Consider the following 26,475-nt stretch of genomic DNA (forward strand, 5'->3'; position numbering starts at 1 on the left):
CCGCTTCCTCGTTTGTCGCTTTTCCACCCGCTGTGCACACTTCTTCCTGCACCGCGTCCTCCGACTCTCCTCCATCCTTTGCTTTAAGTGCAAATGATGAGAGCCCGTTGCTTTCCCTCATGCATAATCTTAAAGGCACCGTCTATGATGAGATAGAGATACACGCACTTTATTGAGACGCATTATAAGAAACGTGAAACCTGCAGTAGAGCTATAATTTCTATTTAGCACCGTCTGAAAATGAAATGTAGAGAATGGCATCAGTTCTATCCTAATATTTATTTCATCTCGTTTTCTGTAGAAGTGCGACTCTTAATAATTACCTAATACTTAAAACATTTTTATCGCCAAATTTATTTATCCAGTTTTTATGGTCCCTTGATGAAAGTTGTTGTGCAAATATTGAGAGATTAAATGTATTTTTATATCTTAAAATGGATTATTTCATTTGGGAAAGGCCAAAAAAGTTGATGGAAGTAGTAAAGAAAATGTTTTCCTGGCCTGCGTCAAAAAAAGCATTTTTGTATTTATTTAGTGTGTGTGTGTGTGTGTGTGTGTGTGTGTTTCAATTTGACAAATATGCCTAAATGAATTTTCATCCAAATCTGAGATAGGCTTAGTGGTTTCGCGCTCGAACAGGTGACGTGACTCTGTTTACTCACCTGTTGCTGGTGAGGCAGCCTCGCGCCCTACAGGTGTCGCCTCGCGACGAACAGCACGAGCACGGTGAAGTGCAGCGCAACGCACAGGAAGCCCTCCTTCAGGTGACCCCGTCCGCTTACCACCACCGTCCCTCTGTCCCCGCAGCTGTAGCCGACGTCCGCCCGCTCGGTCGCCCAGCTTTTCTCCAGCTTATCCCCGATCCTCCGTAGGCGCGACGCGAGCAGTTGAGCCACGGAGCACGGCGAGGGTCGACGAGAGCTGCAGGTTGAGTCACCTGGAAGCAGCAGAGGATGGTCTATCGGCAGCCAGCACATCTCGTCTTCGCGGCAAAACGCACGGTCTACTCAGTTTAAGTCTTGAGGATACAGGACCCTCCTTCTCTTTTTCTCAGCAAACCTTTACAGTGTTTGCGTCCCCCCTTTCTCCCCCACCTCTCTCACTACTGTATTATTCATTACAGTGTCACATGGTGTGGGGTTTACATCATCCTTTCCCAAAAGAGCGATGCAATGATTAACTCTTGGATCGCTCCTGTTTGGTTTTATCTTGGGGAGTTTTCTGCATTAGCACGCTTAAATTCTTTTAAAGTTCTAATAAAAATTGCACTTTTTCTAAAATGTGATCATCCTGTACACATAACTATGTAATACGAAATAATAAATTTTGTATAAAAACAAATTGCCAAAACATTGCCCACAAATACAATATATCTCCCCCTGCAATCGACGCGTCTATAATAAAAATGCGGAATTAAAAGTTGGCGGAACTTTTGCACATTTGCTCGCTTTCCCTCTTCGGACTGTTTATACAGGAGGACGTGCTTGTTTTTTGTCGGTGTCGTTCTGGTTCTATTCTTAACTCGTCTGTAAAACTACAAAATTTTACTTTGTAATGTTGAAAAAAAGTTAGATTTTCAGCGATGACAGAAGAATATGGCAGAGAACGATCTTGCTGCGTTCAGGGAGCGTTGGAAACGAGAGTTATCGAGTAAAAAGGGGGAGCAACGACTGGTTTGTGCGCCTTCCTCTTCCCGGGATATTGATGATCAGTTAGGCCAGAGAGACTTAAAAAATCTTAACAAGGCCGGTAGTCATTCAAAGCCAGAAGAAGGTGGTTGCACTGAGCATGTTCGTGTAGGGGGAAAACCTGCTGCTCTTGCTGCTGCCGCAGAGACAGAGGATCAGCCTCAGTATGTGTCCATTGCAAGTAGTTTGCTGGATGGAAGGACCAGCCCTCTGTTGGACAGAATTGAGGAGGAGAGGAGCAGGAGAAAGAGGCAATATCATAACATGACTAATGTCTGCAGCTCATCCTTGCAGCAGCAGCCTCAGGGAAAGGTCAAGAAAGAAGAAGAGCTGGTAGACCAACTCATTCAGGATCTGGTATGAGAGCGATAATGCACACCGTCAGATGGTACTTGACCACAGTCAGCTGGGTATATAATGTGTGTTTAATGATCTGTTTTGCAGAATGAAGTCAATGACATTCCCTTCTTTGATATTGAGTTGCCGTATGAGATAGCTTTGAAGATATTCCAATATCTCAACTGTGCAGAACTAGGCCGATGTGCCCAGGTAAGCAGTCTGAGTAAGAGGCTGGACAAACGTCACCTCAGGGGTGCAGGTCAGTGTTTTCATCCACCAGCTCCAGAATGAATCTTAGAGGTTAATCAGGTTTTTCACAAGACGACGTTGCAAGGCCTTGTATTCACTGATGGAAAACCCTGGTACTGTAGTTTTCAGCCAACAGAAGGGATTCATTTGATGAAAAAAGTGTTTACATAAATAGGACATTGTTTTGGCAGTCACTTCAAAATAAAATAAATTGTCCAATTAATGGGACAGGAATGGACATATGCTTATCTGGTTACTCGTGAGTATTCTTCGCTATTTTCTTGTGAAAATAGAGCTCTAAAATGTGTTTAAATGGGCAACAGAGAAATAAATCATTATTTTATTGAACTACTTGGTGACTTAAGTCTTGCTTAAGTGAGCGAGTGGATAACATCAAGGGGTTATTGCAAGTATCTATCTTTCACATTCTAAAAAGGGTTTTTGAACCTCTACTTTAGAAGAACAGTTGCACACTGACAAGCGTTACAATCTGGGAGGGATTCAAATTAAAACAACTCTGAGGCTAAAACAAATTATTTTGTTGCACAGGGACCAGAAATCTTCATGGCCAAAACCGCACCCCAGCTATACAATAGCGATGTGTTGTGATTTAAAAAGTTAAGTTCTTCATTTGTAGCAACACATACTGAATTGCTTAGGGCAGCTTTATTTGCCTTTCACGACTTAATTTGGTACAGATTAATAAATTACATTTTGTGTGCCAGACCCGCATGTGACGAGTCCATTTGGCAGTCAGCCGAGCTTGTTAAATAGAAATAAGTGATGCAAGCTCTTAATGTATGCTGACTCAATCCACAGTTACACGGTTTAATCTTCTCTCAGGTGAGCAGGGCATGGAGAGTCCTTGCAGAGGACTCTGTTCTGTGGTTCAAGTTGTGCGTGAGGGATGGTTACCATCAGAATGCCAGCATGTCTGACTCGCCCTGCTGGAAGAGTATGCTGCGAGACTGCAGGAACTCTTCTAAAACGGTGCGCTTCAACTGGAAGGTGAGCTTGAACTACTTTACTGTGGCGAAACAGATGCTTCCATCCAGCAGCTGTGCAAAATTGAAGAATAAGTCAAAAGACAGTCTTTGAATGACCTACAGATTCACAAAGATTTCATTTTCACTGCATTTCCTCACTGGACTTTGCACAACTGGAAAAGCTGGTGACATGTTGACCTAGATAACTGCCTTTCCTGCTTTCTCAGAAAAAAGGCAGACTTTGGGAAAGCGTCTTCTGAAGCACTTACTATTCAAAACTGGGGCCCATTAAAATGTGAGACATTATGTCAATTTGTGATACTGGGACAGAGGATGAAAATCCTGTGCTGTCATACATAAACTGGGACATCGACTTACCCTAATTGTATCGGTAAAACTAACAGACAGACATGCACTCACACTTGCACCTACCTTCAAAATATGTGTGAGGTAGCCAGAGAAAAACCCGCACAGGCAGAAGAACATGGACACTATACAGCAAGGCCCTTACAAGCTTTCTTTTGTAAAGCATCACTGCTTCACTTCATTGGGAAATACTAATTGTTACTGTATTTCTCAGACTGATATTAGTGCAGAACTGACAGTAGACCAGCTGCGCGTCTCTCATCTAATAAAATATATCAGTTTTCAGCCAGCCTATAATTTTCACCTAGAATCGAGTGGGATCCATCAGCCAGCTGCAGTTCGAGTTGGGGAAGGTGCTCTGTGACGTCAGCTCCTATGACAACTTCGTCTTAGCTGGGTGAGTATCAAGGATGCATGTAGGACGCTTCTGACAGCCGATTAATAACGATGTTAACTGTAACGTTGACTCCTCATATACTCAATTCTGCTTCTGTCTCTTTTTCTTGTCAGGTGTCTTGGTGTAAATTAATCTTGATCATAACCTTTCTGATTCTTTACTGGGTGTTTAATTAAACATGTATGACTATATGTCTTATTGCAGTGGTTACTGACAGTCCAACACATTTGGTTTTCCCTTCTTAGGGGGATAATTCATTTAAAGTCAATTGAAGAATCAAGTGAAGCAGTTAGAAATGTACTTGCAGTAACACTTAAGTGACTTCAATTTCATGGGATGAGACAGGCGGTGAATTTAAGACTATAAGCTGGTAATAATTTTCTGGTCAAAGATTTGGAACATGTGATAGTTAACAGTGTAAATAAATGATTTTCTAACATTGTTACCAAAATTAACATGTAAGTCAGTACTTATCAAATATCATTTATTGTTCCATTTTTACAGTTGAGATCAGTTTTTCACTTTGCTGACATTCACCACCACCACCCCAAATTTTGAGAAGCTTCAGAGAAAGAGGGTGGAATTGAAGTGGTGCAAAAGATTTTGAGACTAAAGAACGTGCACAGACGGATGCCTTAAGTATCCAAATGTATTGCCACATTCAGTCGCATGCCATTGGCCCACATGAGTGTGATGTCCACAATTATCATTCGTATAGCTCACAGCACTGACATTTACAAAAAAGCCTTAAAGCCTCCCATAGGGTTAGTTGCCAGGGGGCTAAACTGTTAGTGGACGTTCTATGTGCCATCTTCTAATTCCTTTTCCATTTCCATTTCTTTTGATGATGAAGATGAAGATGAAAATAAAGGCCAAGTTAAAAGAGCCATGATAATGTACTGAGTACTCTGGAATTTAGTGACTGGTGTGATTCAGTCAAAACGAGTGTCTTTATGGTCCTATGGTGAGGGAAGGGTTAAATAAATTGCAGTTTAAATAAACTGCAACTGCTTTGAACTAGTTGGCTGAGACAGTGATTGATTGTGAGTGGCCAAAGGGACCCAATAAGGCCTCAGAAATTAGGAGCATCTCTTTAGAGTGATGTGATTAGAGTCCCCTCAGTCCTGCTGTGTCCCACTGATAAAAAGCACACGTAAGACACATAAAACAACGAAAATTGCATTTATGAAATAAGGCACCTTGCACAATGTTAACATGCTGTTAAATTGTTCTTTTTCTTACTACTGCTATTAACAAATTAACAATATCAATACTTTTCCCATTATATTAAAAGTTAATTCAACTACTTGAATTTGTTTATCTAGAAAGGAATCAATGGCCGTTAAGAGTAATCAGAAGTGATTCAATTGTCTCCACTAAATCTTATTAGAAAACCAGTGAAATGAGATTTGGCACTTAAAAAGCAACATAAGATGCTGTCTCGTTAACCCAACAGTTCTTAAAGTCACACAGTAACATAGAGGCCGGATCTCCTGAGGCTTGCGTGAAGATTGCAGTAATCAGTGCACAAGTCTTCCTGTACAAAGTTTTTGACGAGTTCCTTGGATATGATTCAACATCATCTTCCTCCTGTTGATAGCTGGCATTGTGCTGACGTGCCAATTAAGTCAAAGTGTGTGTCCCAATTGTCTACTCTCTGCCAAACCCCGCTAACAAAGTCATGCATGCAAATAACGGGTGCTCGCATGAACACCCTGTGTCGCACTTGCTGTGACTGCATGACACACTGCGACTGCACACTTGTTCAGACATGATGGTATCCGCGGAGGTGGGAACTTTGGCAGTTTGCTGTCTCCTGTAGAGAGAGCTCATTGGCTTAGGCGAAAAAAGAAAAAAAAAAAAACAGGAAAGAGGAGGGTTTGAGAGTTTTAGGTGTGATGGGATATAGTTAGGGCTTTTCCACTAACTTGGAGTCTGGTGAAATGACATGACATGAACAGAAGGTCATGTTCCAATCTGTTGAAGAAATTGTGCTGCTAGAAATGTTATTTTTGAGTGAGCTGCATGAGGTATTTTATGATCAATTAATCATCCTTGCAAATAAATTCACTTTTGTGTAACTAATGTTAACTTAATCCCTGAGGTCTACATTGGTGTGACCCATTGATTGGATTCCCGATAAGTTAGATTGGTTTGGCCCCGAGTTAGGCAGAAAGCATCAAATGTATGAAAGAAAATGAAAGAAAAACTTTTTTTGTTTGTTTTTCCTTGAAAGACTAAAAGTGGAGGAAAAAAATCACCGAAAGGAAATTTAAGCTTAATTTTAGCATCTGGTCTAGGGTTATTAATTAGTTTGTTGATAGATAAAAAATGTATTTCATTAAAACTTTTGAAGAAAAACTGGTAAAGTAATTTGTCAGCCAATTGACCAAATTAAAAGTTTTTAAATGTGAGAATTTCTCTAATATTTGTAAATTTGTAAATTGCATACCAATTAATTATCAAGCCAAACTTCATACATGGTCTGAATTAGTTTTGTTTTAATGTGTCTGAAATCGTACATGCATATTCTTCTTCTTATTATTAATTTTTTAAATAAATAATGCATCTCTATGTATTATAAGGTAAGCTAAAACTTTATTTATATAGCACCTTTCTAGATAAAAGATCACAAAGTGCTTCACACAACGACAACAAAGTATAAAACAAAACAGACAACAGTTAACTAAATGCAATTCTAAAAAAAGTGTTTTTATTTGTTTTTTTAAAAGAAGCTACTGAGTCCAGAGATCTTAAGCTCGGTGGGTGTGAGTTCCACAGTCTGGGAGCCACAGTGGCAAAAGCTCTGTCTCCCTTAGTTCTCAGCATTGTATAATGAATGACAAGTAGACCCTGCTTACATGACCTACAGTGACCTGCTAGGGACATAGGGCTGTAGAAGTTCAATGATGTAGGCAGGAGCTTGTCCATGAAGAGCACCAGAATGTTAAAATGGACTCTGAATTCAATGGGGAGCCAGTGCAGCTGTTTTGGTCAGAAGTCTTGCTGCAGTGTTTTGAAAAATCTGTAGACGCTCCAAAGAGTCTGTTTAAACACTTAAACAGTAAATTACAGTAGTCTTGATGAAATGAAAGCATAAACGACAATCTTCAGTTCAGTACGAGATACAACAGGGCTTAGTTTAGAAATGTTTCTTTAGTGATAAAAGCAGGACCGAACCAGAGATTTGACGTAAACATCCGAAGTGAAAGCTGGGTCAAAGATTGCCCCTAGATACCTGATAGACGATTTCACAAATGTTGCAAGGGGACCAAGAGCATTCATTATCTTAGGTACGTGTCTATCAGGAGAACATACAAGGACTTCAGTCTTTCCTTCTATAAGTTGGAGGAAGTTGTCAGCCATCCAAACTTTAATGGAATCTAAGCACCCATTCAAAATCTGTAGCTTAGAAACATCTTGGGGCTTAAAAGAAATGTATAACTGGATATTGTCTGCGTAGCAGTGGTAACAGATGTCCTCAAAGGGGCTCAAAACATGCTGGAGGGGAAGTAGATATATTAAGAACAATAAAGGCCCCAGCACAGAGCCTTGTGGCACACCATAGTACAGGGACGTCGAAGATGGCCTGTATTTACAAACTGCCACAAAAAAGTAACGTTCATACAGATATGATAAGAACCACTCTAAGGCAGATCCAGATACACCGACCCAGTATTTTAGTCTTTCAAGTAGGATGTGATGGTCAACGGTGTCAAAGGCCGACGTGAGATCCAACATCAGCAAAACAGAACATTTTCCTGCATCGTTTTGCAACAAAAAATGTCACTGGAGACCCTAAGAAGGGCTGTTTCAGTAGAATGGGTTCTACGAAAGCCAGACCAGAATTTGTTAAGAATATTATGTTTGTCTAAAACTGTAACTGCTGGTAAGAAAAGGTCTAACTTAGGTTTTTTTAAAAGGGGTTGTATACCAGCATTTCTAAAATAAGCAGGGACTTTACCAGATGTCAGAGAGGTGTTAATTATGGTGAGCACACAGGGACCAGTGGAATGGAAGACACTTTTGAATAGCGATGCAGGCAAACAGTCAAGTGAACAGGAGGATGCTTTCATTGAGCTAACTATTTTTACCAGCTCGGGTAGTGAAATGGGTAGAAAATGTTCTAAAATAACAGACCAAGCTAGAGTAGGATCAGACAGTGCATAAGCTGATGGGGAAAAATAATTTCCTATATTACTAATTTTTTCTAGAAGGAAGGAAATTTTCACAGTCTTCATTTGAATAAATGGGGGCAGCAGGTGGAGCAGGAGTAATAATGTCAGTACAGTAATAGTGTCAAATAACACCTTAGGATTACCTCTGCCCTTTGCAACCAGATAAGATAAATAGGCAGCCCACGCATCTCTAATTGCATTGTTGAAAGAAACTAACAGATCCTTGAAGTAAAGGAGATGAACATTTAAATTAGTTTTCTTCCACAAGCTCTCAGCTTTGCAACAATCACGATTTAAGCAGGAAATATTATCATTTAGCCAAGGTGAGGACTAAAAACAGAAGCTTGTCTCATTTTAACTGGACAAATTTCATCCAAAATGGAAAGACAATGCTTATTAAATAGATCTCTTAAGAAATCGGCATCGCTTTGAGGGGATGGATTTACATTAAAAGCATCCCGCTGTCGAGGAATTTATGAATACAGCGGCGAATACAGTGATGATCAGAGATAAAAATGTCATCAGAACAAATAAAATCAATATTTAAACCCAAAGTAAAATCAAGGTCCAGTGTGTATCACTGTGTATGTGTGCATATCCCAGTCTCAGTGAAAGTATACTTTTAAATAAATGATCAAATATTACTTCATTTGTAGTAAGACAGAAGTTTTAGAGCTGTGATGTATAAAAAATTTAAAAAGGAACTGAAAACTGTCCTGGAAAATGGGGCGAAATGTTCGTTATTGTGTCGCCCAAACAACACCATCGTAATTGTCGAAAGATCGTGTAACAAAGGATGAAAACAAAATAACAAGTCAGAGTGAGCAAAGGAGGAGGGTGTGAAAGGGGAAATGATTCAGCGGTGAGAGGGTGACGTCAGGTGTTCTCGAAGGTGGAAACTTTTCAACGTGCTGTAAAAAAAAAAAAGGTCAACAAAACTTTCCTTACACTGATGAACTTTTTGCGTGTTTGGATTTAAGGTACACGTCTGGTGATGTGAGGCTGTGGGATACCCTCCACTGGGACTCAACGGCTTCGTACCTGAAGGCCAATAGTCTGTCTGCTAACACTGAGCCGAGACCACATGTTAGTCACGTCCAGGTCAACGGCACGCTGGCTGCTGCTGCGTATGAAGATGGTCAGTGTTTGTGTGTATATGTGTAATGCAGTGGTATCTTTTGGGCAAAGCATTGCCCACACCAAATACACACTATGTATAACTTCTAATCAAAAGCAAGGCAATCATTAGTCTTTTCAATCAACTTTTCTTTATCAAGCCTAGAAACCTATGGTTAGATGCACTTGTAATTTCTGTACATGATGCCCTTTGTTTATCATTTTTCCTTATGCGATAAATGCATACATTAAATGCATACAGTAAAAGACTTGGGGACTGTTTTTGGGATAGGCTGTGTAGACCTGTGGAGCACAGAGACAGGTGGGGAACCCATCTATCACTACCAGACTACAGGGAGGATCCAGGTCCTGTCCCTAAGCCCTGACAGTCCTGTCCTGATCTCCGCCACTGGATCAGATGTTCGGCTTGACTGCGCAAAAGACTGTGGCTACTGGAGGACAGTATGCCAGACTCAGCTACCCAAGACTGTGAGTCAGAGTTCTTCATTTTTATCAGATGACACATTTCAATGTGCAATTATGTTAATTATTAGACTGTTGCTTTCAGCTTTTCTCTGAATATCAAGTTAGAAATTGGCTTTCGTTGGGGTTTGGACTGTGGAGGAAATCACTTAAAGTACTGGTTATTTATTTAGTATCCTGGTAGTTTGAGTTCACAGGCATAGTAGTAGGCATTTATGTGGCAGGTAGGGAAGGACAAAAAAGACCAAGGTGACATGATCAAAGAATTAAAAAGTTCAGTGATTAAATGACTTGTACATAAGTGTGCAAGTAATGTACTAAAATGCAGTTATATACTTAATAAAGTCACTTTCTATACTGATGTATATGTAAAAAAAAAAGTGCATCCATCCTGTCTAATCTCACAGGTAGAGAGCATGACTTTAGTCCCAGGTAGGGACCAGCAATGTCCTTTGGCAGCTCTGGCAGCAGGAGAGTCCATGTACCTGTTGGACCCACGGGAGGAGGAGCCATTGATGCTCCACTCAGTCTATGGTCATCCTGTTACCTGCTTGGATGCCTCAGAATCCCATGTTGCATTTGGGGTGAAGCGCACAGGCTGGGCCATGCATGACGGAGGGAACAAGGTGGGTTCAGCTTCTGTGTACAGTTCCCATAGAAAATGAACACATAGGTTTTAAAAGTACCTTAATTTAATCAGTGTAATTACACAGTTTCTTCAGAAAACCTAAAACTGAACCCTGGCACTTTTTTGCTATGTGATGTATATGGCACATGAAAAATCAAAGTTGAGTAGGCCTTAATGTTTATAAAGCACTGCAAAGCTTCAGGTCTGCTCGTGGATGAAATCAGCAATAAACAGTACAGCTGGCCATGATTGTCCAGTTTTTGACTATGATGATGTAGTATGAACAGGGAATTATTCGTCTGCTAATAGTGGCAAATGAACCATTTTCTAGTCTGGTGTAAAATCCATTTACTCAATAATAAATGGATTTTTTTTATTGGGAAAGTGAATTATTTTATTAAAACTAGGGGTTTTGTGATATACCAGCATTAACAATGATTATGACATTTAAAAATAAAAACACATGTAACATTTTTGTTTTTGTAAAGCTTATGCATGCTCACACATGCACACATATCAGGTGTTGCTAGTTAGTGGGGACATGTCATTGACATAATGCTTTTTCTAGCTGCTTATCCTAACCCTAACCATCAAAAATGAATGCCTTACCCTAAACCTAACCATAACCCAATTGTAACCCTGACACTAAAACCACATTTTGAGTGTGAAAAATGCCTTCAACCCCATAAGCACCTTGATTTTTGGTCCACATGTCAACATAAAGAACGTTGTTATAATGGTACATCTGCAACTCTTCACTTGACATATGCATTTTTTTTTTCTGGGAGAGAGTAAAGTCATTATCCACAGTTTTGGTTTTTTTTGGCCACTAATTTACATGCTGTTATGATGATTATTTAAGCCTTTATGAAGGGCACTCCAGTATGTATGTATGTGGGATTGTAATCTAGTGTTTGTATGTTAATGGAATTGATGGAGCTGTATCAAGGTTTTGTGGTGGGTGGAATTGAAAATACTGCGAAACACAAATAAACCTAAACAAAACCTTGAACGTCGACCAACTAGATGGAAGGCCTCTGGACTCTGCAGCTGGATTTTAAATGTATAAAAAGCTACCTTGACCTCGCTAATTGAAATGGAAGGTTTCCATCAGAGTTAACAAGGTCAGCTGTGCTCACAGCAGGTGCGTAATGAAAAAATGGGAAGTTGTACGGGGTAAATAATTTGGTTTGTTTAAATGGAATGATGCATGTTTTGTTGCACAAATATAATTTACTGAGTAAAAAGCAGTGAGGACAAAAGTTTTGGCTTTAGGCCAGTGTCAGTTTTAATCACTGGCTTGTAGCTGAAATACCAATCTTCTCTTAGAAAAAAAAGAACAACATTTTCCCTTTTTAAATCTGGTCTATATTTACAACTGCTTCTGGTTTTTAGGTGCTCTGCTCTGTGTCTAAACTTTCTTGCGGGTGTGATCACTATTACTTGAGGTCCCTTTAGACCCCCTGGGTCCCTTTAGAAATAATGTCATGTGCCTGTAGGGGATTAGTTTATAGCATAAATAGCTAGCCTAAATAATGCAAACCCTCTCTGGACCTCTGCTCTTAATTACTAGAGCTTTAGGAGCACCTTTTGTGGAGTGTTGTTCCTTGATCTGTATCTGTTTGCTTCTAATAATACTGTGTTTCTAAGGACTCCATGTACCTAATTGACTCTTAAGCCATTACTTAGAGACTACAAATAGCCATGAGACAAACTCATCTTTTGGGATCTGGGGACAACTAGTCAGCAGTTATTATGTGGTCAGGTTCACTTCATCTAAATCATGTATTTCTGTGATGATAAACATTCAAGTAAACTGCTTATTCAAAGAAGGCAGTCTCAATTAAATGTGGTGGTGGAGTGGTAGCTGTAGAGCTGCAAATACCCACTGTGTGTGTGAGTGCACACACCAGTTTGTTGGTGACTTATTGCTTTTTGGCAAAGATACTACACTGACATCATTCCTGTTAGAAATCACAGCTGGAACGCTGCAGCACATTTTCAGCGACAGCACTAAAGCACCACATAGTGGACCAAAGAGAGACTAGCAGTGAAACCTTAATATATGATGATGCTCTTAAATAGTATAGAGACTGACATTTAGGTAAGCATTTGTTATTTTAAGGGTCTCACTTTTGTATCACTTAATTAAATCCACCAACCAAGAAGGTTATCTGATTGATTCAATTAATATATTTCTGTTTGTTTGTCTGATTGTTAACAGAATTTTTCAAAGATTCTAGCTAGAGTTGGGTGAAAAAATTTTCCTGGGGTAGAGCTCGATCCAACTGGAAAGTGGTTAACTTTTTTTTTTTCAGTTGGAATTTTGGAAGTATTTTATGCCATCGAAGCTGAGGCAAAGTTAGAAATTTCCTTTCATATCTTCACAAAACTCTTTAACTGAAACAAGATAAACTGGGAAGCATCCTCTTAATGTTCTCAAGAAAATATCACAAGCTAATACGGATGGATCCATGGATGCAGTCTCAAACGTGCTGTTTTTGCTGTTTCTGTATTTAATTTTGAGCTGATTTGTAGAAAAAATATTTGTAGCTTGATAAAAGAGGAAATTGGTTTTATAACTGAAAACATTCTTTGCTTCTTGCTTTTCCAGAGTGAGAATTATCTGTATTTGTCTCTTTTTGCTTCATTTTTAATTGATTACTATCAGTTTTTCTTGTGGGATGTGGGGGTCTGTAAATCAGATAGCACCATATATGAAATTTGTTTCCTAATTTACTGGTGTTCATTGACAGCGTGACAAAATATTTACTGGAAAAATTATAGACAGCTAACTGGATCGTTGAGGCTGTAGTTGGCGCCCTACTCCTAAAGTGTTATCCTGAGTACTGTACATCGTTGGGATTGCCTCTGATTCTAAAACCCCCCACCCAGCTCTAACATTATTCCGTAAACACAGCTAGTCTCAGACAGTCCGACTGAGATCATATTTTTTATCTTCAGCTTTAAAATTGGTTAAAATTTTAAAGCTGGTTAAAAATGAAAATCAAAGGTTCCTCTCCCAGTGTGCACTGCCTTTTAGATCTGATTAATTTCACTCGCAGATCAGATACATGTGGTCTTTGGTATCCCATCTCAATTATGCCAATTCATGATTGGCATGACTAATTAAAATATCTTACAAATTTAATTAACTTGTCTGTCACTCCTGTCACGCTTCTATCAGCAATTTTCATACCGTGAAGAAGACAAAGCACAACTTGGCTGCAGCTATTAGTTATGCCTTTAGTAAGAAAACATATGGTTCATTAAAATCTGTTAAGATACATGGAGGTGGCATCCAAGGAAGTCATGTAACACCTTTTTTTCCAGACAGAAGAGTGAAGTATTTCAATTTACAGCATTTTGACCCAGATAAAACTAACCGTGCTGCCACGTTTCTGTTGAGCTGACTAGAACTCGCTGTGTGACTTTATTGAAGTTTTGTTGGAAAATCAAAGTTTGTTTTGTGTCGATCACATCAGAGATTATCTCTCACACGTTGTCTTGCAACGGCTTTTAGCTTGCACCTTTTTCTTTCTTTCTTTTTTTTTGTAAATCTCCCCTCCCTCGTTTGTGTGTGTGTCTCTGCGTGTGTGGTTGAAGCTACTCTCCAGGTCCTCATTACTACTAGTCTTCCCCTTGCCATTGGACTGGGGGCACCCTGGCATCTGCCCAGCTTGTGGCACTGCATTCAGCACAGGCTGGCTTCTTCACTGGCAAACTATCAATCCTCTGCAGTGGATCTACCGCTGAGCTCAAGTGCTGTCTGAAAACCTGTCATCTGCTTGTTGCCCAAAGTTCAGAGGGCTGGTTAGATGGGCTGTGTTTGTACAGCATGTACAAATGTGGGTTTTCTATATTTATATAGAGAACTACTAATCTGTCAGGACAGAAATCAGATCATTAGGGATGAATTGCTCAATAAAACCTGAAATGGGTTCCTTCCCAGGTAAATAATAATAATAATAATAATAAAGTTTTTAAAAGAGCCCAATAGCAATTTTCAGTCACCTGTGCATGATTAAGTAAATATTCTGTAAGTATGCAAATCTAAAAAGAGCAGCATGGCGCGACATCTGACGTATAAATGTAAATTTTTTTGTTTGTCCATAGAGAATTCAGCCTCAATCCCAACCCTCTGTACGACACTGTAAGTGTTCACAAAGTGAAATGTAAAGTGCAAGTCTTAGAAAGTGTTGGCTGGAACAAACCTAACAATATGCGTTTCATCCGATGCGCTCACATCTGTCTGTCCGTATAGTTAAAGCAAATATAGAGCTGAATCCAAACAAAAGGGTGTGGTCCAGTAAAAAAGCCAGCAGTCTGTAGGTTTTTTTTAAACCGATGGATTCTTTTGTTGGAACAAAAACCAACAGAAGGTTGAGTTTCCATGTCACAGGATGATTTCCCATTGCTGGTCTATGATATGACACACCAAGCCAGTTTCTGCGCTTTTGTACAGATTATCAAAGCATAAAAGATTTTCTTTGAGATGTAGTAGTAATTAGTAAGCTTTTCATCTTTTTAAAAGCATACAGAGTAATTACATAAACATCCCAAGACAAGCAACTATTAGAGCTGCTTTTGTTTGGAAGCCTCACTGGAGATTCATCTAATGCATTAACCTAACAGCTTCTCTGTCGCCATACGATTATCCTTTCTCTGCTGCTTTCTTTTAACTGCCTGTAATATTATCACTAAACAGCTCCTTTGCCTCCCTCAGCGATAATTTTAGTGGGTGAGGTAGGCAGATATTTAATAGAAGTATCTTCCAGAATCTGCAGTGATTCATTGTGAACAGCAGGCTTTGTGCCCCCCCCTCCTTTCTCAATTCATGGTACTCCCTCTTTTCTCCTGTCCAAATCCTATCAAGCTGTCATTTCAAAGTCCGGTGTGATTTGGGTTTTGCCCCGGGGTGGTGCACAATTAAAGCTCTGCTTGGCCCAAATAAGGGACACACAAAAACTGCTGGCACCTCCTCAAGGCTTACATCATCTTTCTCCTTTTTTGAAACTTCTTTTATGTTTCCTGCTGTCTCTCTACCCCCCCCTCTCTCTCGCTCTCTCTGTCTGTCCTTTTCTATCCCTCCTTTCCTTTTGGCCCTCTTTCGTTCTCTCCCTCCCTTCTCGCTTTAATTTCTTTGTCGTTTTAATTATTCAAAGACAATTTTGCCTGGCGGTTATCCTGTTTGTTCTGTCTCGTTTGGATGAGAAAACACCAGCCGCTAATTGACCAATTAGGCCAGCTCCAGATGACATCATTGTAACTTGTATGAGGAAAGTTTATTGCCGTCATCAAGCCAAAAGCAGGAAAGGCTGTAATTGAAGTTTTCCTTCAGGTCTTTTTTCCCCCCCTCAGTTCGTCTTCATGCATTCACATAATTGGCCGAGGGTGTTTGCAGTTACCTGTAATTGTCAATTGTACAGTAAGTTAGTGCAGTATTACCGTCTATCCAGTATCATAAGTTTTACTTTGAGGTGTAGTTACATATTGTGTGTGTGTGTGTATAATTTATTTGAGGAAAACAAAGTGGATCAGAATGATCTAAGCATCATTCATTGTGATTCAGGCTTTAGCTATTTGAACTTTCTCCTGGTACATTTTCACCTTGTAGGAGATTTTTGATTAAAGTTTAAAAACAATATCTTAATGGAGATAAACATATTAATGTGTGTTTGAATATCTCTTGCAAATCCCAGGACTTAAACTATTACAATAGTTATTCACCTGTGCTTTCATTGCTGCACTTGAATTAGATGCAAAATGAAGCAGCCATTGTTAGGTAACAGGAAAATGTTTTTAGCCTTATTCACTGTGTGTGCGCAGATCAGATAATCTATGAATTGTAACACTTTTTACACAAAATTTTATTAGCATATATAACTAGATGATGATTAACACCGATAAAAACAGTTAAAGTTGTTATATACAATAGATTCTTTTTAACTGTCTCTGTAACAGTGCAACCCACTGACAATGCACCCTTATGCAGTTTTTATATATTCCCTGGCGACACTCAGCTGGGCATGCTTGCTGGTTTTAGGAGCTTTTTGTTGTATTTCTAGTTTTTCAGTAGGATGCTGTTATTTCGGTTGATTTGGTTTCACACTTCCACTGTAGTGTCTTATATTGAGAGCTAAAATCTGCTGTACGGTTTATGCATGTGGTGACAGTCTTGGAAGTTGACTAACTGTCATATATGAAAAGCGTAATGTTTGTCTCAAATTTCAGATCCACATCTACAGCCTGGAGACGCGCAAACCGACAGTTTCTGTCGGCAACTCGCCGGGAGATTTCACTTGCATCAACCTGAGAGACAGCTCTCCTCATCTGCTGGTGTGTGGGAACAAAGACAGGAGGTAGGACACAAAAACACACATACAGATGTAAAATCGTGCATAATATCAGAAACCTGAGCCAAGAATGCAAGCTAAAAGGAGTGTGCCTGTGAAATTGTTTTCTCAAAGCGACACCTGATGATGAAGAAGGCTGGAAAGCTAAGGTTACTTGAAGTGGATAACAGATGTTTTGAAAATGTGTGAAAGACGTGGCTTGATTATATTTGTGAATTTTTTAGAGTACAACCTTTTATGTTGAAAAACAAGGCTTTGAAAAGCTTTTTGAGATGAAAATTAATTCATTAGCAGTTTTTTAGAAGAGTGATGTTCTGTTCTTTGTCTTAAATAGACAAATATCTCGCTTTTCATTGTCTTTCTCCTCCAGTACCTGGGATACTATAGAAGAGAAAAATTTGGCTATCTTGATTCTCTTCATTCATGTAGACACACTTACCACATTGCTAACCTGGCTCTCCAGTTGAGAAAAGGACACATAAAAGAGCCATTCTCTACTTGTTAGTGGTGCTACAGTGCATGAGCTGGCAGGAAAGAAAAAAATCCCTGGCGTGTCTTTGTCCAAAGCTGCCCCCGCTGTTTCTATTCAGCACCAAATCCATCTGGCTGTTAAGTAGTTGGCTGACAGCGAAAGACAGACCACATCGTATTGTTTAGGTTCTATTTTTTTCCCCCTCTTCTTACTAGTTATGACTCCTGACATTCATACAAAAGCAGGAAATGCTCCACTAAAGATCTTTTGTCAAGTGTCACAGAATTGTGATTTTCATAGTAATATTCAACAGCACCCTTTGAATGAATAATTCAGTGATTTCCTCTTGGACTTTCTGATCAGATTTTGTCCAGAGAGGTACACACACCAGGTTGGCTCTTCCACTTTGGCCCCAGCTGATGCAGCGCACAGCCGAGGACAAATGGAAATTGGGAAACTGAGGGACAGTCTGAAATCTTGGCCCTTCAACAGGGTGGCTTAAGGCCAGAGCCTAATGCATCCCTTCTTTTTGTCCAAATGAGTTTTGTCCCTTTGTTTTTTGCGAGATCCAAGGAGCACATGAGGAGTCCAAATGATGGCTGTCGGGAAAAACCTTGCCATATTTGTGTAAACAGGAACAATGTAACAAAGGGAAATATTACATATATTTAGAAATTGAAGAAATAATGAGTACTGTTACAATTAAGAAGGACTGCACATATTGTGTTCAGCTTTGAGACTGTTTTACTGGCAAACTTATCCTTCAATCAAATGTTTTGTGGCACAGCTTCATGAACAGCTATGCCAGTTTGAAGTTTGATAGATTATACATGGGCTTATCATGCTGACCTACAGAGGTCCATTCTAACCAGGAACATCTCTGACATTCAGTGAAACAGTTAAGGTTTTATTGAATGGTTTGGACCAAAATATTTCACAGACACTGTTGTGACCAGACATTTACATACGCTTGTAATGATTTCTTTAAACTGTTGATTTTTCAGGGTAGAGCGATTGTACAGCATGCATCTTTAATAATCTTTTAAAAAAAAGAAGACTTGGGTGTATAAGCCTGAATTTTGAATATTTTGGATTTTCTCTTTTGCAAACGCGGTCAAAATTACCCATGTACTTAAATACATATATTCACTTAAATCTTTTGAGGACAAAGGGAAAGTCCAAGGAAGGTCTAAGAAGGAGAACTGTAGATATACAAGTTAGGAAGGTTTTGGAATGGACTAAACAGGATAACACTAAGCTAATGTAATGACACGCCCAAAGCTCTGACCTCAACCCTACTGATATTTTTGGACTGTGCTTAAAAGTCGAGTCTATGCGAGGAAACCAACCAATTTAAATAACTTCTTCCAATTCTACCAAGAGTGGTGAAGGATCCAGCCTGAATTATGAATGAAGGAGCTTGTTGATCACTACCAAAATCACCTGGTCAAGGTGCAACTTGCTACTGGACATTTACTTGAGCAAGTATACTTTAGACAGTATGTGGATTACAGATGCACAATGCACTAAAAGCTCCAAATTACCACGACAGTCATGCCCATGATGAGTGCTTGTAAACTTCTGACCAAAACTGTATTTACTTTCTTTTGTGGTCCTTGAACTTTTCTTCTAGAGAAATAATGCGGTTGATATTTGTGGTTTTCAATGAAATATTTTTCATTTGGCATTAAATTCTAAACCGCCATTTGTTTCCCACAAGAATAAATAAATAAATAAATCCTAATAGGATTAACATCACTCTCAGCTATACTTTGTGCTAATTAGAAAATGCTAGCATGCTTAGTCTCGAAACAAAAGAAAGAAATTTGATGTCCTTACGTCATGTCTGGGCTCGCCTCTGTAACAGAATGCAATCACTTATTTAGCCTTTTTTCCATCAATCTTTCTGAAAAAATGAATGTCCCTGTGTTTTCCATAATCAAAGACTAATGGACATCAACAACAGCACTTTACATCAGATACGAAAACCTAAGTGATTTTTGCTTTGTGGTATGCTTTTTTCACAAACCACAGATGCATATTTCAATCCAAAAATAGCAGGCTTTCAATTGAATAAAAAATTGCTCGAGAAACGCACAAGAAAATATGGGTTTAGTTGGAGATCGTGTTGCCCACTGCATATGCAAATGAATATTTTTGCTACAACATTTTCGGTGCACAGGCTATACATGGCACAGCATTATCTGGCACACAACACAAACTAGCAGTTTATTCTACGCTAAGGGGAGCATCCACAGTTGTGCACATTGTATTACTCCAAAATCGATCAATTTTTTTAAAAATTGTGGTGGAATTTGGTTTATTCCACTTAAATCTCCATCTTATTGTTGATCATTTAATACTTAACCCATAACTTTGAATGGAAAAAAACCAAAATGAACTTAACAAATTATTTGAACACTGTTACTCAACTGTAGGAGCCAAAATTAGTTATTCCCAGTTTTTAAGACATCCATTTTTACGGAATATCAAGCTTAGCTAAAACTACAAGACCGGTGCAATCATCCAATCACACCACTGAATCGGTTGTCTCTCTCAGGGCGCAATGATTGATGTCTTCTTCCAGCGTTAGGTAAATAGCTTTTCAGGGGTTAACTGCACTTCTCCCACACATCTCGTATTAGGGAGAGCTCCTCTTGATTAATGAAGAAGAGCCTAGCCAGTGACAGTTAACTGAAGACAGAGCCGCCTTCTGCTTTAGATTTATGGTTCCCCAAGGTCTGGCAGTAATGGTCAGTCCTCATTGTTTAAACGTGTGCTTCCATCACGTAATGCCACTAAACAGGCAGAACTAACTGCAGACAACAAGTCCTCAGTGCCCATTTAGCTATTTAAGGCTGATTCTTTTAAAAAGTTTGGAAGGGAAAATGAAATCTGTCTGAGTCCCCAAAGTGAATTTGATTATGGTAATGAGGTCTTGGAAGAAGGTTGGGCCTGGATAGAGTCATGTCCTGGATGCTTTCAGCTGCAATAAACCCACAATGACAACAGATGGAGCTGAGGGTCCCCTGGGCTCATGTTGCTGATAAAACCTGGAGAGTAAAAAGCCTGCTCTTATTGCTTTTCATCCCTCAGATATACCAGCAAATTAATAATAATTATCATATCATCATAAAAGCTTATTTTAACACAGAAAGGATCAGAGAAACATAGAAAAGATTAAAAGAAAATCCTTGTCAAACTTTAAAAGAGAAAAACGGTAACGTTGAATACAAAAGTGAACAAAAGTACAACAAATGAAGTAAAACTTGCTACACTTTATTAAAAACATGAGGTGACAAAGATAAGTGTTTGAAAATGGATCAGAGAAAGTATCCTTTGTCGTGTTCATTCTGTCACGTTCGACATATGAACTGTTTATTTACAGTGCACACTATGCACTCCCTATATGTGCTGTCAAATATATTTATACACTTTGAATTCCTTCTTATTTTCTACAGTAGCTGCACAACAGCAGCCTTTTCATTCCACATTTGTGCATGTGGGTGTTTTGCTCGCCCTTTGTGTTTTCTTTTTTTGCTTCGTTCTTGAATATTGTTTAGATCCTTGTTTAGTTGGTTTTGGATTTCTGTCTGTATTCCAGTTACTTATTAGTTGGTAGTCATGTTTAAATAACTACTATAATCTTGGTTTGTTGAATCAAATTATGAAATAGTTGTCCAGATGCGAGAACAAATCAAGCTGGGACTAAACTTTGGAGTGGGCCATCTGTGCTGAAACGTTTCCTTCAAGAAGTGAGAATAGAGTCCTTTTGTCTGCAAATGAATGCACTCTTTGATAAACTGTGGCTCTCCCTTGGTATTAGACATCCACTTTTGTTAAAAAAAAATCCCAAATTAGCTAGAGTGCTATTGTACTTACTTCACTTATTTTTCTATGGGTCTTACGCTGGATCGTCAGGGGAGTTTTATCAAGGATACCAACAATAAAGTGGCCTGTGAAGGATGTCTGACTTGAATAACTGTAGTTTTATGACAAAAGTAAGCACTTTTCTCTCAATAACTTAATATTAGTTTTGGTTTTTCCTTACTATGTCTCAGGGTGAGGGTGTTCGACATAAGATCCGGCTCTTCTGTCGCATCTCTGTACGCCCACCACTTGGGGGTCACCTCTGTGCAAGCGGATGACTGGAAGATTGTGAGCGGCGGAGGCGAGGGATTGGTGTGTGTCTGGGAGATGAGGATGGGAGCAAAGCTATGGGAGATGCACAACAGGTAGGACTGTTTTCAGTACAAACTGTCAGAAACACTAAAATTGTTTTTTAAACATGTTATTTCTGCTGTATCACATTATGAGTATGGTATTTGACTTTAACATTGTAGTAAATGTAGTTCCTCATTCGAACACATTTAACCAGTGATTATGATTACTCTGTTTTCTTCTCATTTCAGTTTCTTGTGCCACAGTTAACGTAATCTTCTCACATAAATGTTTTTATTTCATGTAAATTAAATTGCTTAAGACAATATTGTGGAGTCAGTTTAGTATCACACTCACATCTCCAAGAAGTAACTGTCATTTTTGTGGCGCCTTCACCGCATAGAAAACATTCAGCATCTTAACTGGTATCTTTTGTAGATGCTACAGTAGTGGATACATCCATCAGCGAAACACATGCTGGCAAGAATGCGATTTATATATTTAATATTCAAGGTGTTTTCCATCTTTGCTGCAGGCATCCTGTAAGACATGTACGCTTCAACACCAGCACTCTGGTAACAGCCAACATCCCTGATGACAAGTCGCCACGGGGAGCTTGCATCACAGATGATGACCTAACAGCTCATCGCAGGTCGTGATCTCCCTCCTACACTTTTTTTTTTTTTGCCTGGATCTCTTCTATTCTTCTACCTCCTATAAGTCTCTTGTACAAAAGCTGGGATAGGCTCCAGCCACTATGCAACGCTGATAAGGACAAGCAGAGAAGAATGGATGGTTGATTCCTTTTGAGAAAAGCGATACAGCTGTCATTTCTGAGTCCTCCGCAACCTGTTGAAAAACAGGTTGCTGAGGACCTTCATTAGCAAGAAGGTAGTCTCACTGTAACCAGAGGTAGCAAAAATCCTTAGGTGAGATCATGTTTTTGTACAGAACAACAGTACTTTCTTTTAGTAAGACCTTACTCATCACCTTACCTGTAATTTGAGAAATCTGTCTGCCTATGCTTCTGTCTGTTCTTGGTAGGTCTATTAGTGGACACACACACACACACACACACACACACCCTGTGTCTTTGTTAGGATGAGCATTTTTCACATTCGAGCTAAAGCGTGTTACCAGCATCTCCCCAAAAATGACTGCTGTGTGGCTGCGTCGCTCAGACAAGCACGTTTGTTGGGCTATTTTTGTGAGGAGATTCGCTGTTAAAGTAGTCACAAACTAACATAAATTTAATTCGTACAGGCCTTTTGAATGGGTATGGAAAAAATGACAACTGGACAAACCGTTTTACAATGTTTAGTCACAAAGAGATGCTAGACATGTTTTTGTAACGTCTTTGGCTTCTTGTGGCTTCCTTCAGTCACTCATTCATGTTGCTTGGATAAGCATTTCTTCAGAAAGCTACAGTTGAACACACACAAACAATCATTAAGTGATTGTTATCCCATATCCACATTTAAAAACAGTAATTTATGATTTCCTGGAGATGATGCATTTAGGGGATAAATGAGCTAAACTGCACGTCTGCCGTTTTGTCTCAGTCTTCTAAAGCAAAGTCTAAGCATAAATGACAAACAACAATACAAAACCTAACAGTTACTGATGTCAATGTTTTGTTTTTCTAAACTTCAGACACAGAGGAGTCATCTGCCACTATGACTTCTCTGAGGACGCCCTGTCACAGGATCACATCCTGCCCATCTGCAGGTCTGACTACATAGAGTCTTATGGCTACAACTACAACATCAGCCTAGCAGTGCCTTACGACAGGCTGTCTGGTTCCCATCCGTCCCAATGACACGCAGTTTTCCAGACTGCAAATGGACTTAATTGACTGCAATTGAAAAGACAGTAACATGTATCAGTTTGAACCTTTAAACTCTGTCGTTTTATTTAACAGGTCCTCTTCCATCATCCTGATCAAATCAAGGCTATTAAAATGTAGTAGTGTCGGTGTATTGTATATAACTGTTGCATAGGTATCTCTATGTTATTGTTGAATCTAGCTGCCCGATGAAACACTGGGTTTGATGTAGTCCAACATCACAGGAATAAAGTCATTTTTACCTCATTTACTATATGCAAATCATTTTAATATTCTTTCCTATTAAAAAAAATGTACACAAGCATTTTTCTTCACATTTATTTTGTTTATTAATAGAATTAATTGAGAGGGCTGTCAGATTTCACCTTAGAGAAAGTACACTCTCCCATATACCAGTAATCAAAAATAGTGCATTTTTCTACAGTACATCAGTAGTGGTTGGTTACACAGAGGAACACAGCAAAAAGAGCTATTCTGGAGCTACAGAGGAAATGGTGTGTGCCTGCAGCGTCTCACTTTGGATGCCATAACAGTTGACCCATGAATGCCAGAGTAGCCACTGAGTTAAGCTAAAGTGAAGATTCTCTCTAGTATAAAGAAACCCTCACATTACCTGCTGACTGCAGTAGAGCTTGTAGAATAGTTGTAGTGCTGAGAGACTGGTGTGTGTTGTGACCAAAGCCTAAATATAAACCTCACTGCATTCGTTCATACTAGCTATTTTTCAGATAATAAAACAAAAACTGAATTCTTAAAGCTTAACTGAAGAACTCTAGAAAGGCACAAGTGACATGCAGTCTTTAAAACTGGCATGAAAATGAACTTACAGCAGTGTGTTACATTTATTTAGCATTTTTTCCTGTTCAAAAATATATTTGTTTGTCTTTATATATTTATTTATATCAGAAGTGGCTGGCTTCATTCCTTTTTAGGACTGGTGACACTGTGCTAAAACAGCAGCAACATAAATATTTCCTTACAACAACAACCCAATCAAGAGCTTAATTTCCCACAACGCATTGTTGCGGTGTTCATGTCCAAAAAGCGAATGGACATCCTGGACTCCATTTCAATGCCTTTTAAAATCTGTGGGCAGAAAACATTGAAAATATATTTATCCATCTAAATCTAATATATAGATATATCTGCATATATAAGGTAAGTGCAAACCTGTTCAAAATGCTCAAATGTGATTCCTTCATAGAAATCATCCGGGGCCTGGAATGAGACCAGTGACTGTGTTACTTCGCTGCACATGTGCAAATTTCTTGTAACAGTTCAGCTTTGGTGAGTTCTCTTACCATGTGGGGCACATTTGTGCTTGCCACCTCCAGCATGGCAGCATCTGCTATCGACCTGGCAACCTCGGTCTCAATGGCTCCGCTTTGAGACAGCAGCTCCTCTACCACCTTGGATGTGAACAGAACATTAAAAGTCGACTCCACACGATGATTTCCAAATACAGCAGAGGTAAGAAACTCAGCTGTTATAGTTTAAGAATGGTATTCGCAGCCAATCAGCTCGCTTCGATTAAGTGCCCAAAAATCCACTTGGATTTATATTAACAGTCTTTGTGATAAAACATTATCTGTAAATCTTGCTTTAACCCAACTTAACATCTGGGTTAATTCTTTGCAAGTATGAACAGTCTTTTGAGCTATTAAACTCTAACTTGTTCTGCAGTTGGTTTGCAGTTAATCGCGTATGTGTCACAGCAGGTGCCTACCATATTATTTTCACACGAAAATTAACAGTGAAGATGGCTGAAGAGTACTGTATGTAATGTCTTTATGTGCCTTGGCTGATAATGCTGTTTGAGAGCCATGTGGGTGTGTACAGACTGGTTCAGTCAGTCTTTCAGTGCAAGGCATTTTAAATCTTTTGCAACATTAGCTGATGAGTCGTCTTAAATATAATTTCAAGGAGATTTCTGCTTTTAAACCTGAGATGTACATTTAGTCATCAACATTTCCACAGTCCAGCCTTTTAATACAAAATACTTAAAGTACATACACGTTATGTGCATGTGGCATTGTTTTATAATGTTGCCTAGTGTTTAAAACAAGGGCCAGTTGGGTTTCAGTAGAGTATATGACCTAGTCTGGTTATCTTAATCCCTGAAGAAAAAAAAAAAAAAAAAGTCAACACAAATAATTAAAAAAAAAAAAAAAAAAAGTTCCTCAAGGGCACTTACGTACTATATCAGGACTGCAGAGGAAAAATGCATTTGTAAGTTCTGGTGAAAGCCAGCCCTTCAGATTTTCTTACACACAAGGAGCTACATCATAGCCATAGTAAGCACTAGTTAAAATTAATAAACCATTAAGAAATGTGCTTCACTTACAATCTCCCTTGATTACTTCATCCTTTATAATAGGAAAATAGATAACGCTGTCCCACAATTCAAAGTGACACAATAGTCGACTGTTCACAAAATCAGTCAACATAACTGACAGGACAGATAATGTAATTGTTGATTAAATAGAGTATTATTCTTTACCTGCCTTATTTTGAACCCACAGGTGAACTTTGAACATTACAGCACTGTAATAAAAAGGTTTGTGTAACATTGTTTTCTCCTGTGATAATGTCATTTTTTTAAAATGCTCTATAAATAATTTGAGCTATATTAAAGTAATTAAAGTGACTTTAATATTTACAATAATTAAGTTTGTTATGTCCTCTGTTTAAATGTTCCTGTGTTGGAATTTTTACTTAAGGCTTCTTATCAGCAGCTATTGTGTATGCTAGTGTGTGCATGGTTAATTTCTCTTACCGTCCTGTACTCATCCAGAGTAATAATGCCATCATTGTCTGTGTCGTGCATGTTGAACAGGACTATAAAACACACAAACAAAGCAAAAATGGTTTATCAGATTTTCATCAAGTCACAGGATTTCACAGAGAAAGTTGAGGAAGAAGCAATTAGACGTATGCTTAAGAAGATACTGGAATAACAGTACTATAACTATTTACTGTAGCCCCATAACAAATTTACTAGTAACAGCCATAAACTACTCTCTGCTAATAACCAGACATTTTGACTATTTTGCTGATCTGAGATTTAATGTCGCATTGTCTCCGTTTTACAAATGTATCAGTGTGACAGTAGGAAGGCTATGCTAACTTAAAGTTGCCCAAAGTTTAAATAAATAAAACATGGGAAGTAAATATTCAGAAACAACAGGTGACAACACACCTTGACATATA

General features: G+C 38.9%; 2 protein-coding genes across 2 annotated transcripts in view; one reads left to right on the plus strand and one right to left on the minus strand.

The window, feature by feature from the left end:
* The first annotated feature begins 1,460 nt into the window (after positions 1 to 1,460).
* On the plus strand, positions 1,461 to 23,563 carry fbxw8 (F-box and WD repeat domain containing 8). The gene is made up of 11 exons (XM_005743070.1): positions 1,461 to 2,045; positions 2,133 to 2,237; positions 3,120 to 3,284; positions 3,937 to 4,025; positions 9,184 to 9,341; positions 9,612 to 9,808; positions 10,210 to 10,428; positions 16,665 to 16,792; positions 21,320 to 21,493; positions 21,955 to 22,071; positions 23,073 to 23,563. The coding sequence occupies exons 1-11, from the start codon at positions 1,596 to 1,598 to the stop codon at positions 23,236 to 23,238; spliced, it is 1,968 nt and encodes a 655-aa protein (XP_005743127.1). The 5' UTR covers positions 1,461 to 1,595; the 3' UTR covers positions 23,239 to 23,563.
* A 6-nt stretch (positions 23,564 to 23,569) lies between these two features.
* tesca (tescalcin a) overlaps positions 23,570 to 26,475 on the minus strand; it is a 7,817-nt gene continuing 4,911 nt past the window's right edge. The window contains exons 5-8 of the mRNA XM_005743071.1: positions 26,042 to 26,103; positions 24,567 to 24,674; positions 24,436 to 24,483; positions 23,570 to 24,351 (exon numbers count right to left, since the gene is read on the minus strand). Of these exons, the coding sequence (XP_005743128.1) occupies positions 24,259 to 24,351; positions 24,436 to 24,483; positions 24,567 to 24,674; positions 26,042 to 26,103 (311 nt within the window). The 3' untranslated portion in view covers positions 23,570 to 24,258. The remainder of the gene's footprint in view (positions 24,352 to 24,435; positions 24,484 to 24,566; positions 24,675 to 26,041; positions 26,104 to 26,475) is intronic.

This window comes from Pundamilia nyererei, unplaced genomic scaffold, assembly GCF_000239375.1.
Source record: "Pundamilia nyererei isolate P.nyererei 1_Seehausen unplaced genomic scaffold, PunNye1.0 scaffold00127, whole genome shotgun sequence".
Taxonomy (NCBI): Eukaryota; Metazoa; Chordata; class Actinopteri; order Cichliformes; family Cichlidae; genus Pundamilia; species Pundamilia nyererei.

Coding starts and splice junctions, on each gene's coding strand:
- fbxw8 (XM_005743070.1), top strand. CDS start 1,596: ATGGCAGAGAACGATCTTGCTGCGTTCAGGGAGCGTTGGAAACGAGAG. Junction 2,238..3,119: donor AACTAGGCCGATGTGCCCAG/GTAAGCAGTCTG, acceptor ATCTTCTCTCAG/GTGAGCAGGGCATGGAGAGT. Junction 21,494..21,954: donor CTATGGGAGATGCACAACAG/GTAGGACTGTTT, acceptor TCTTTGCTGCAG/GCATCCTGTAAGACATGTAC.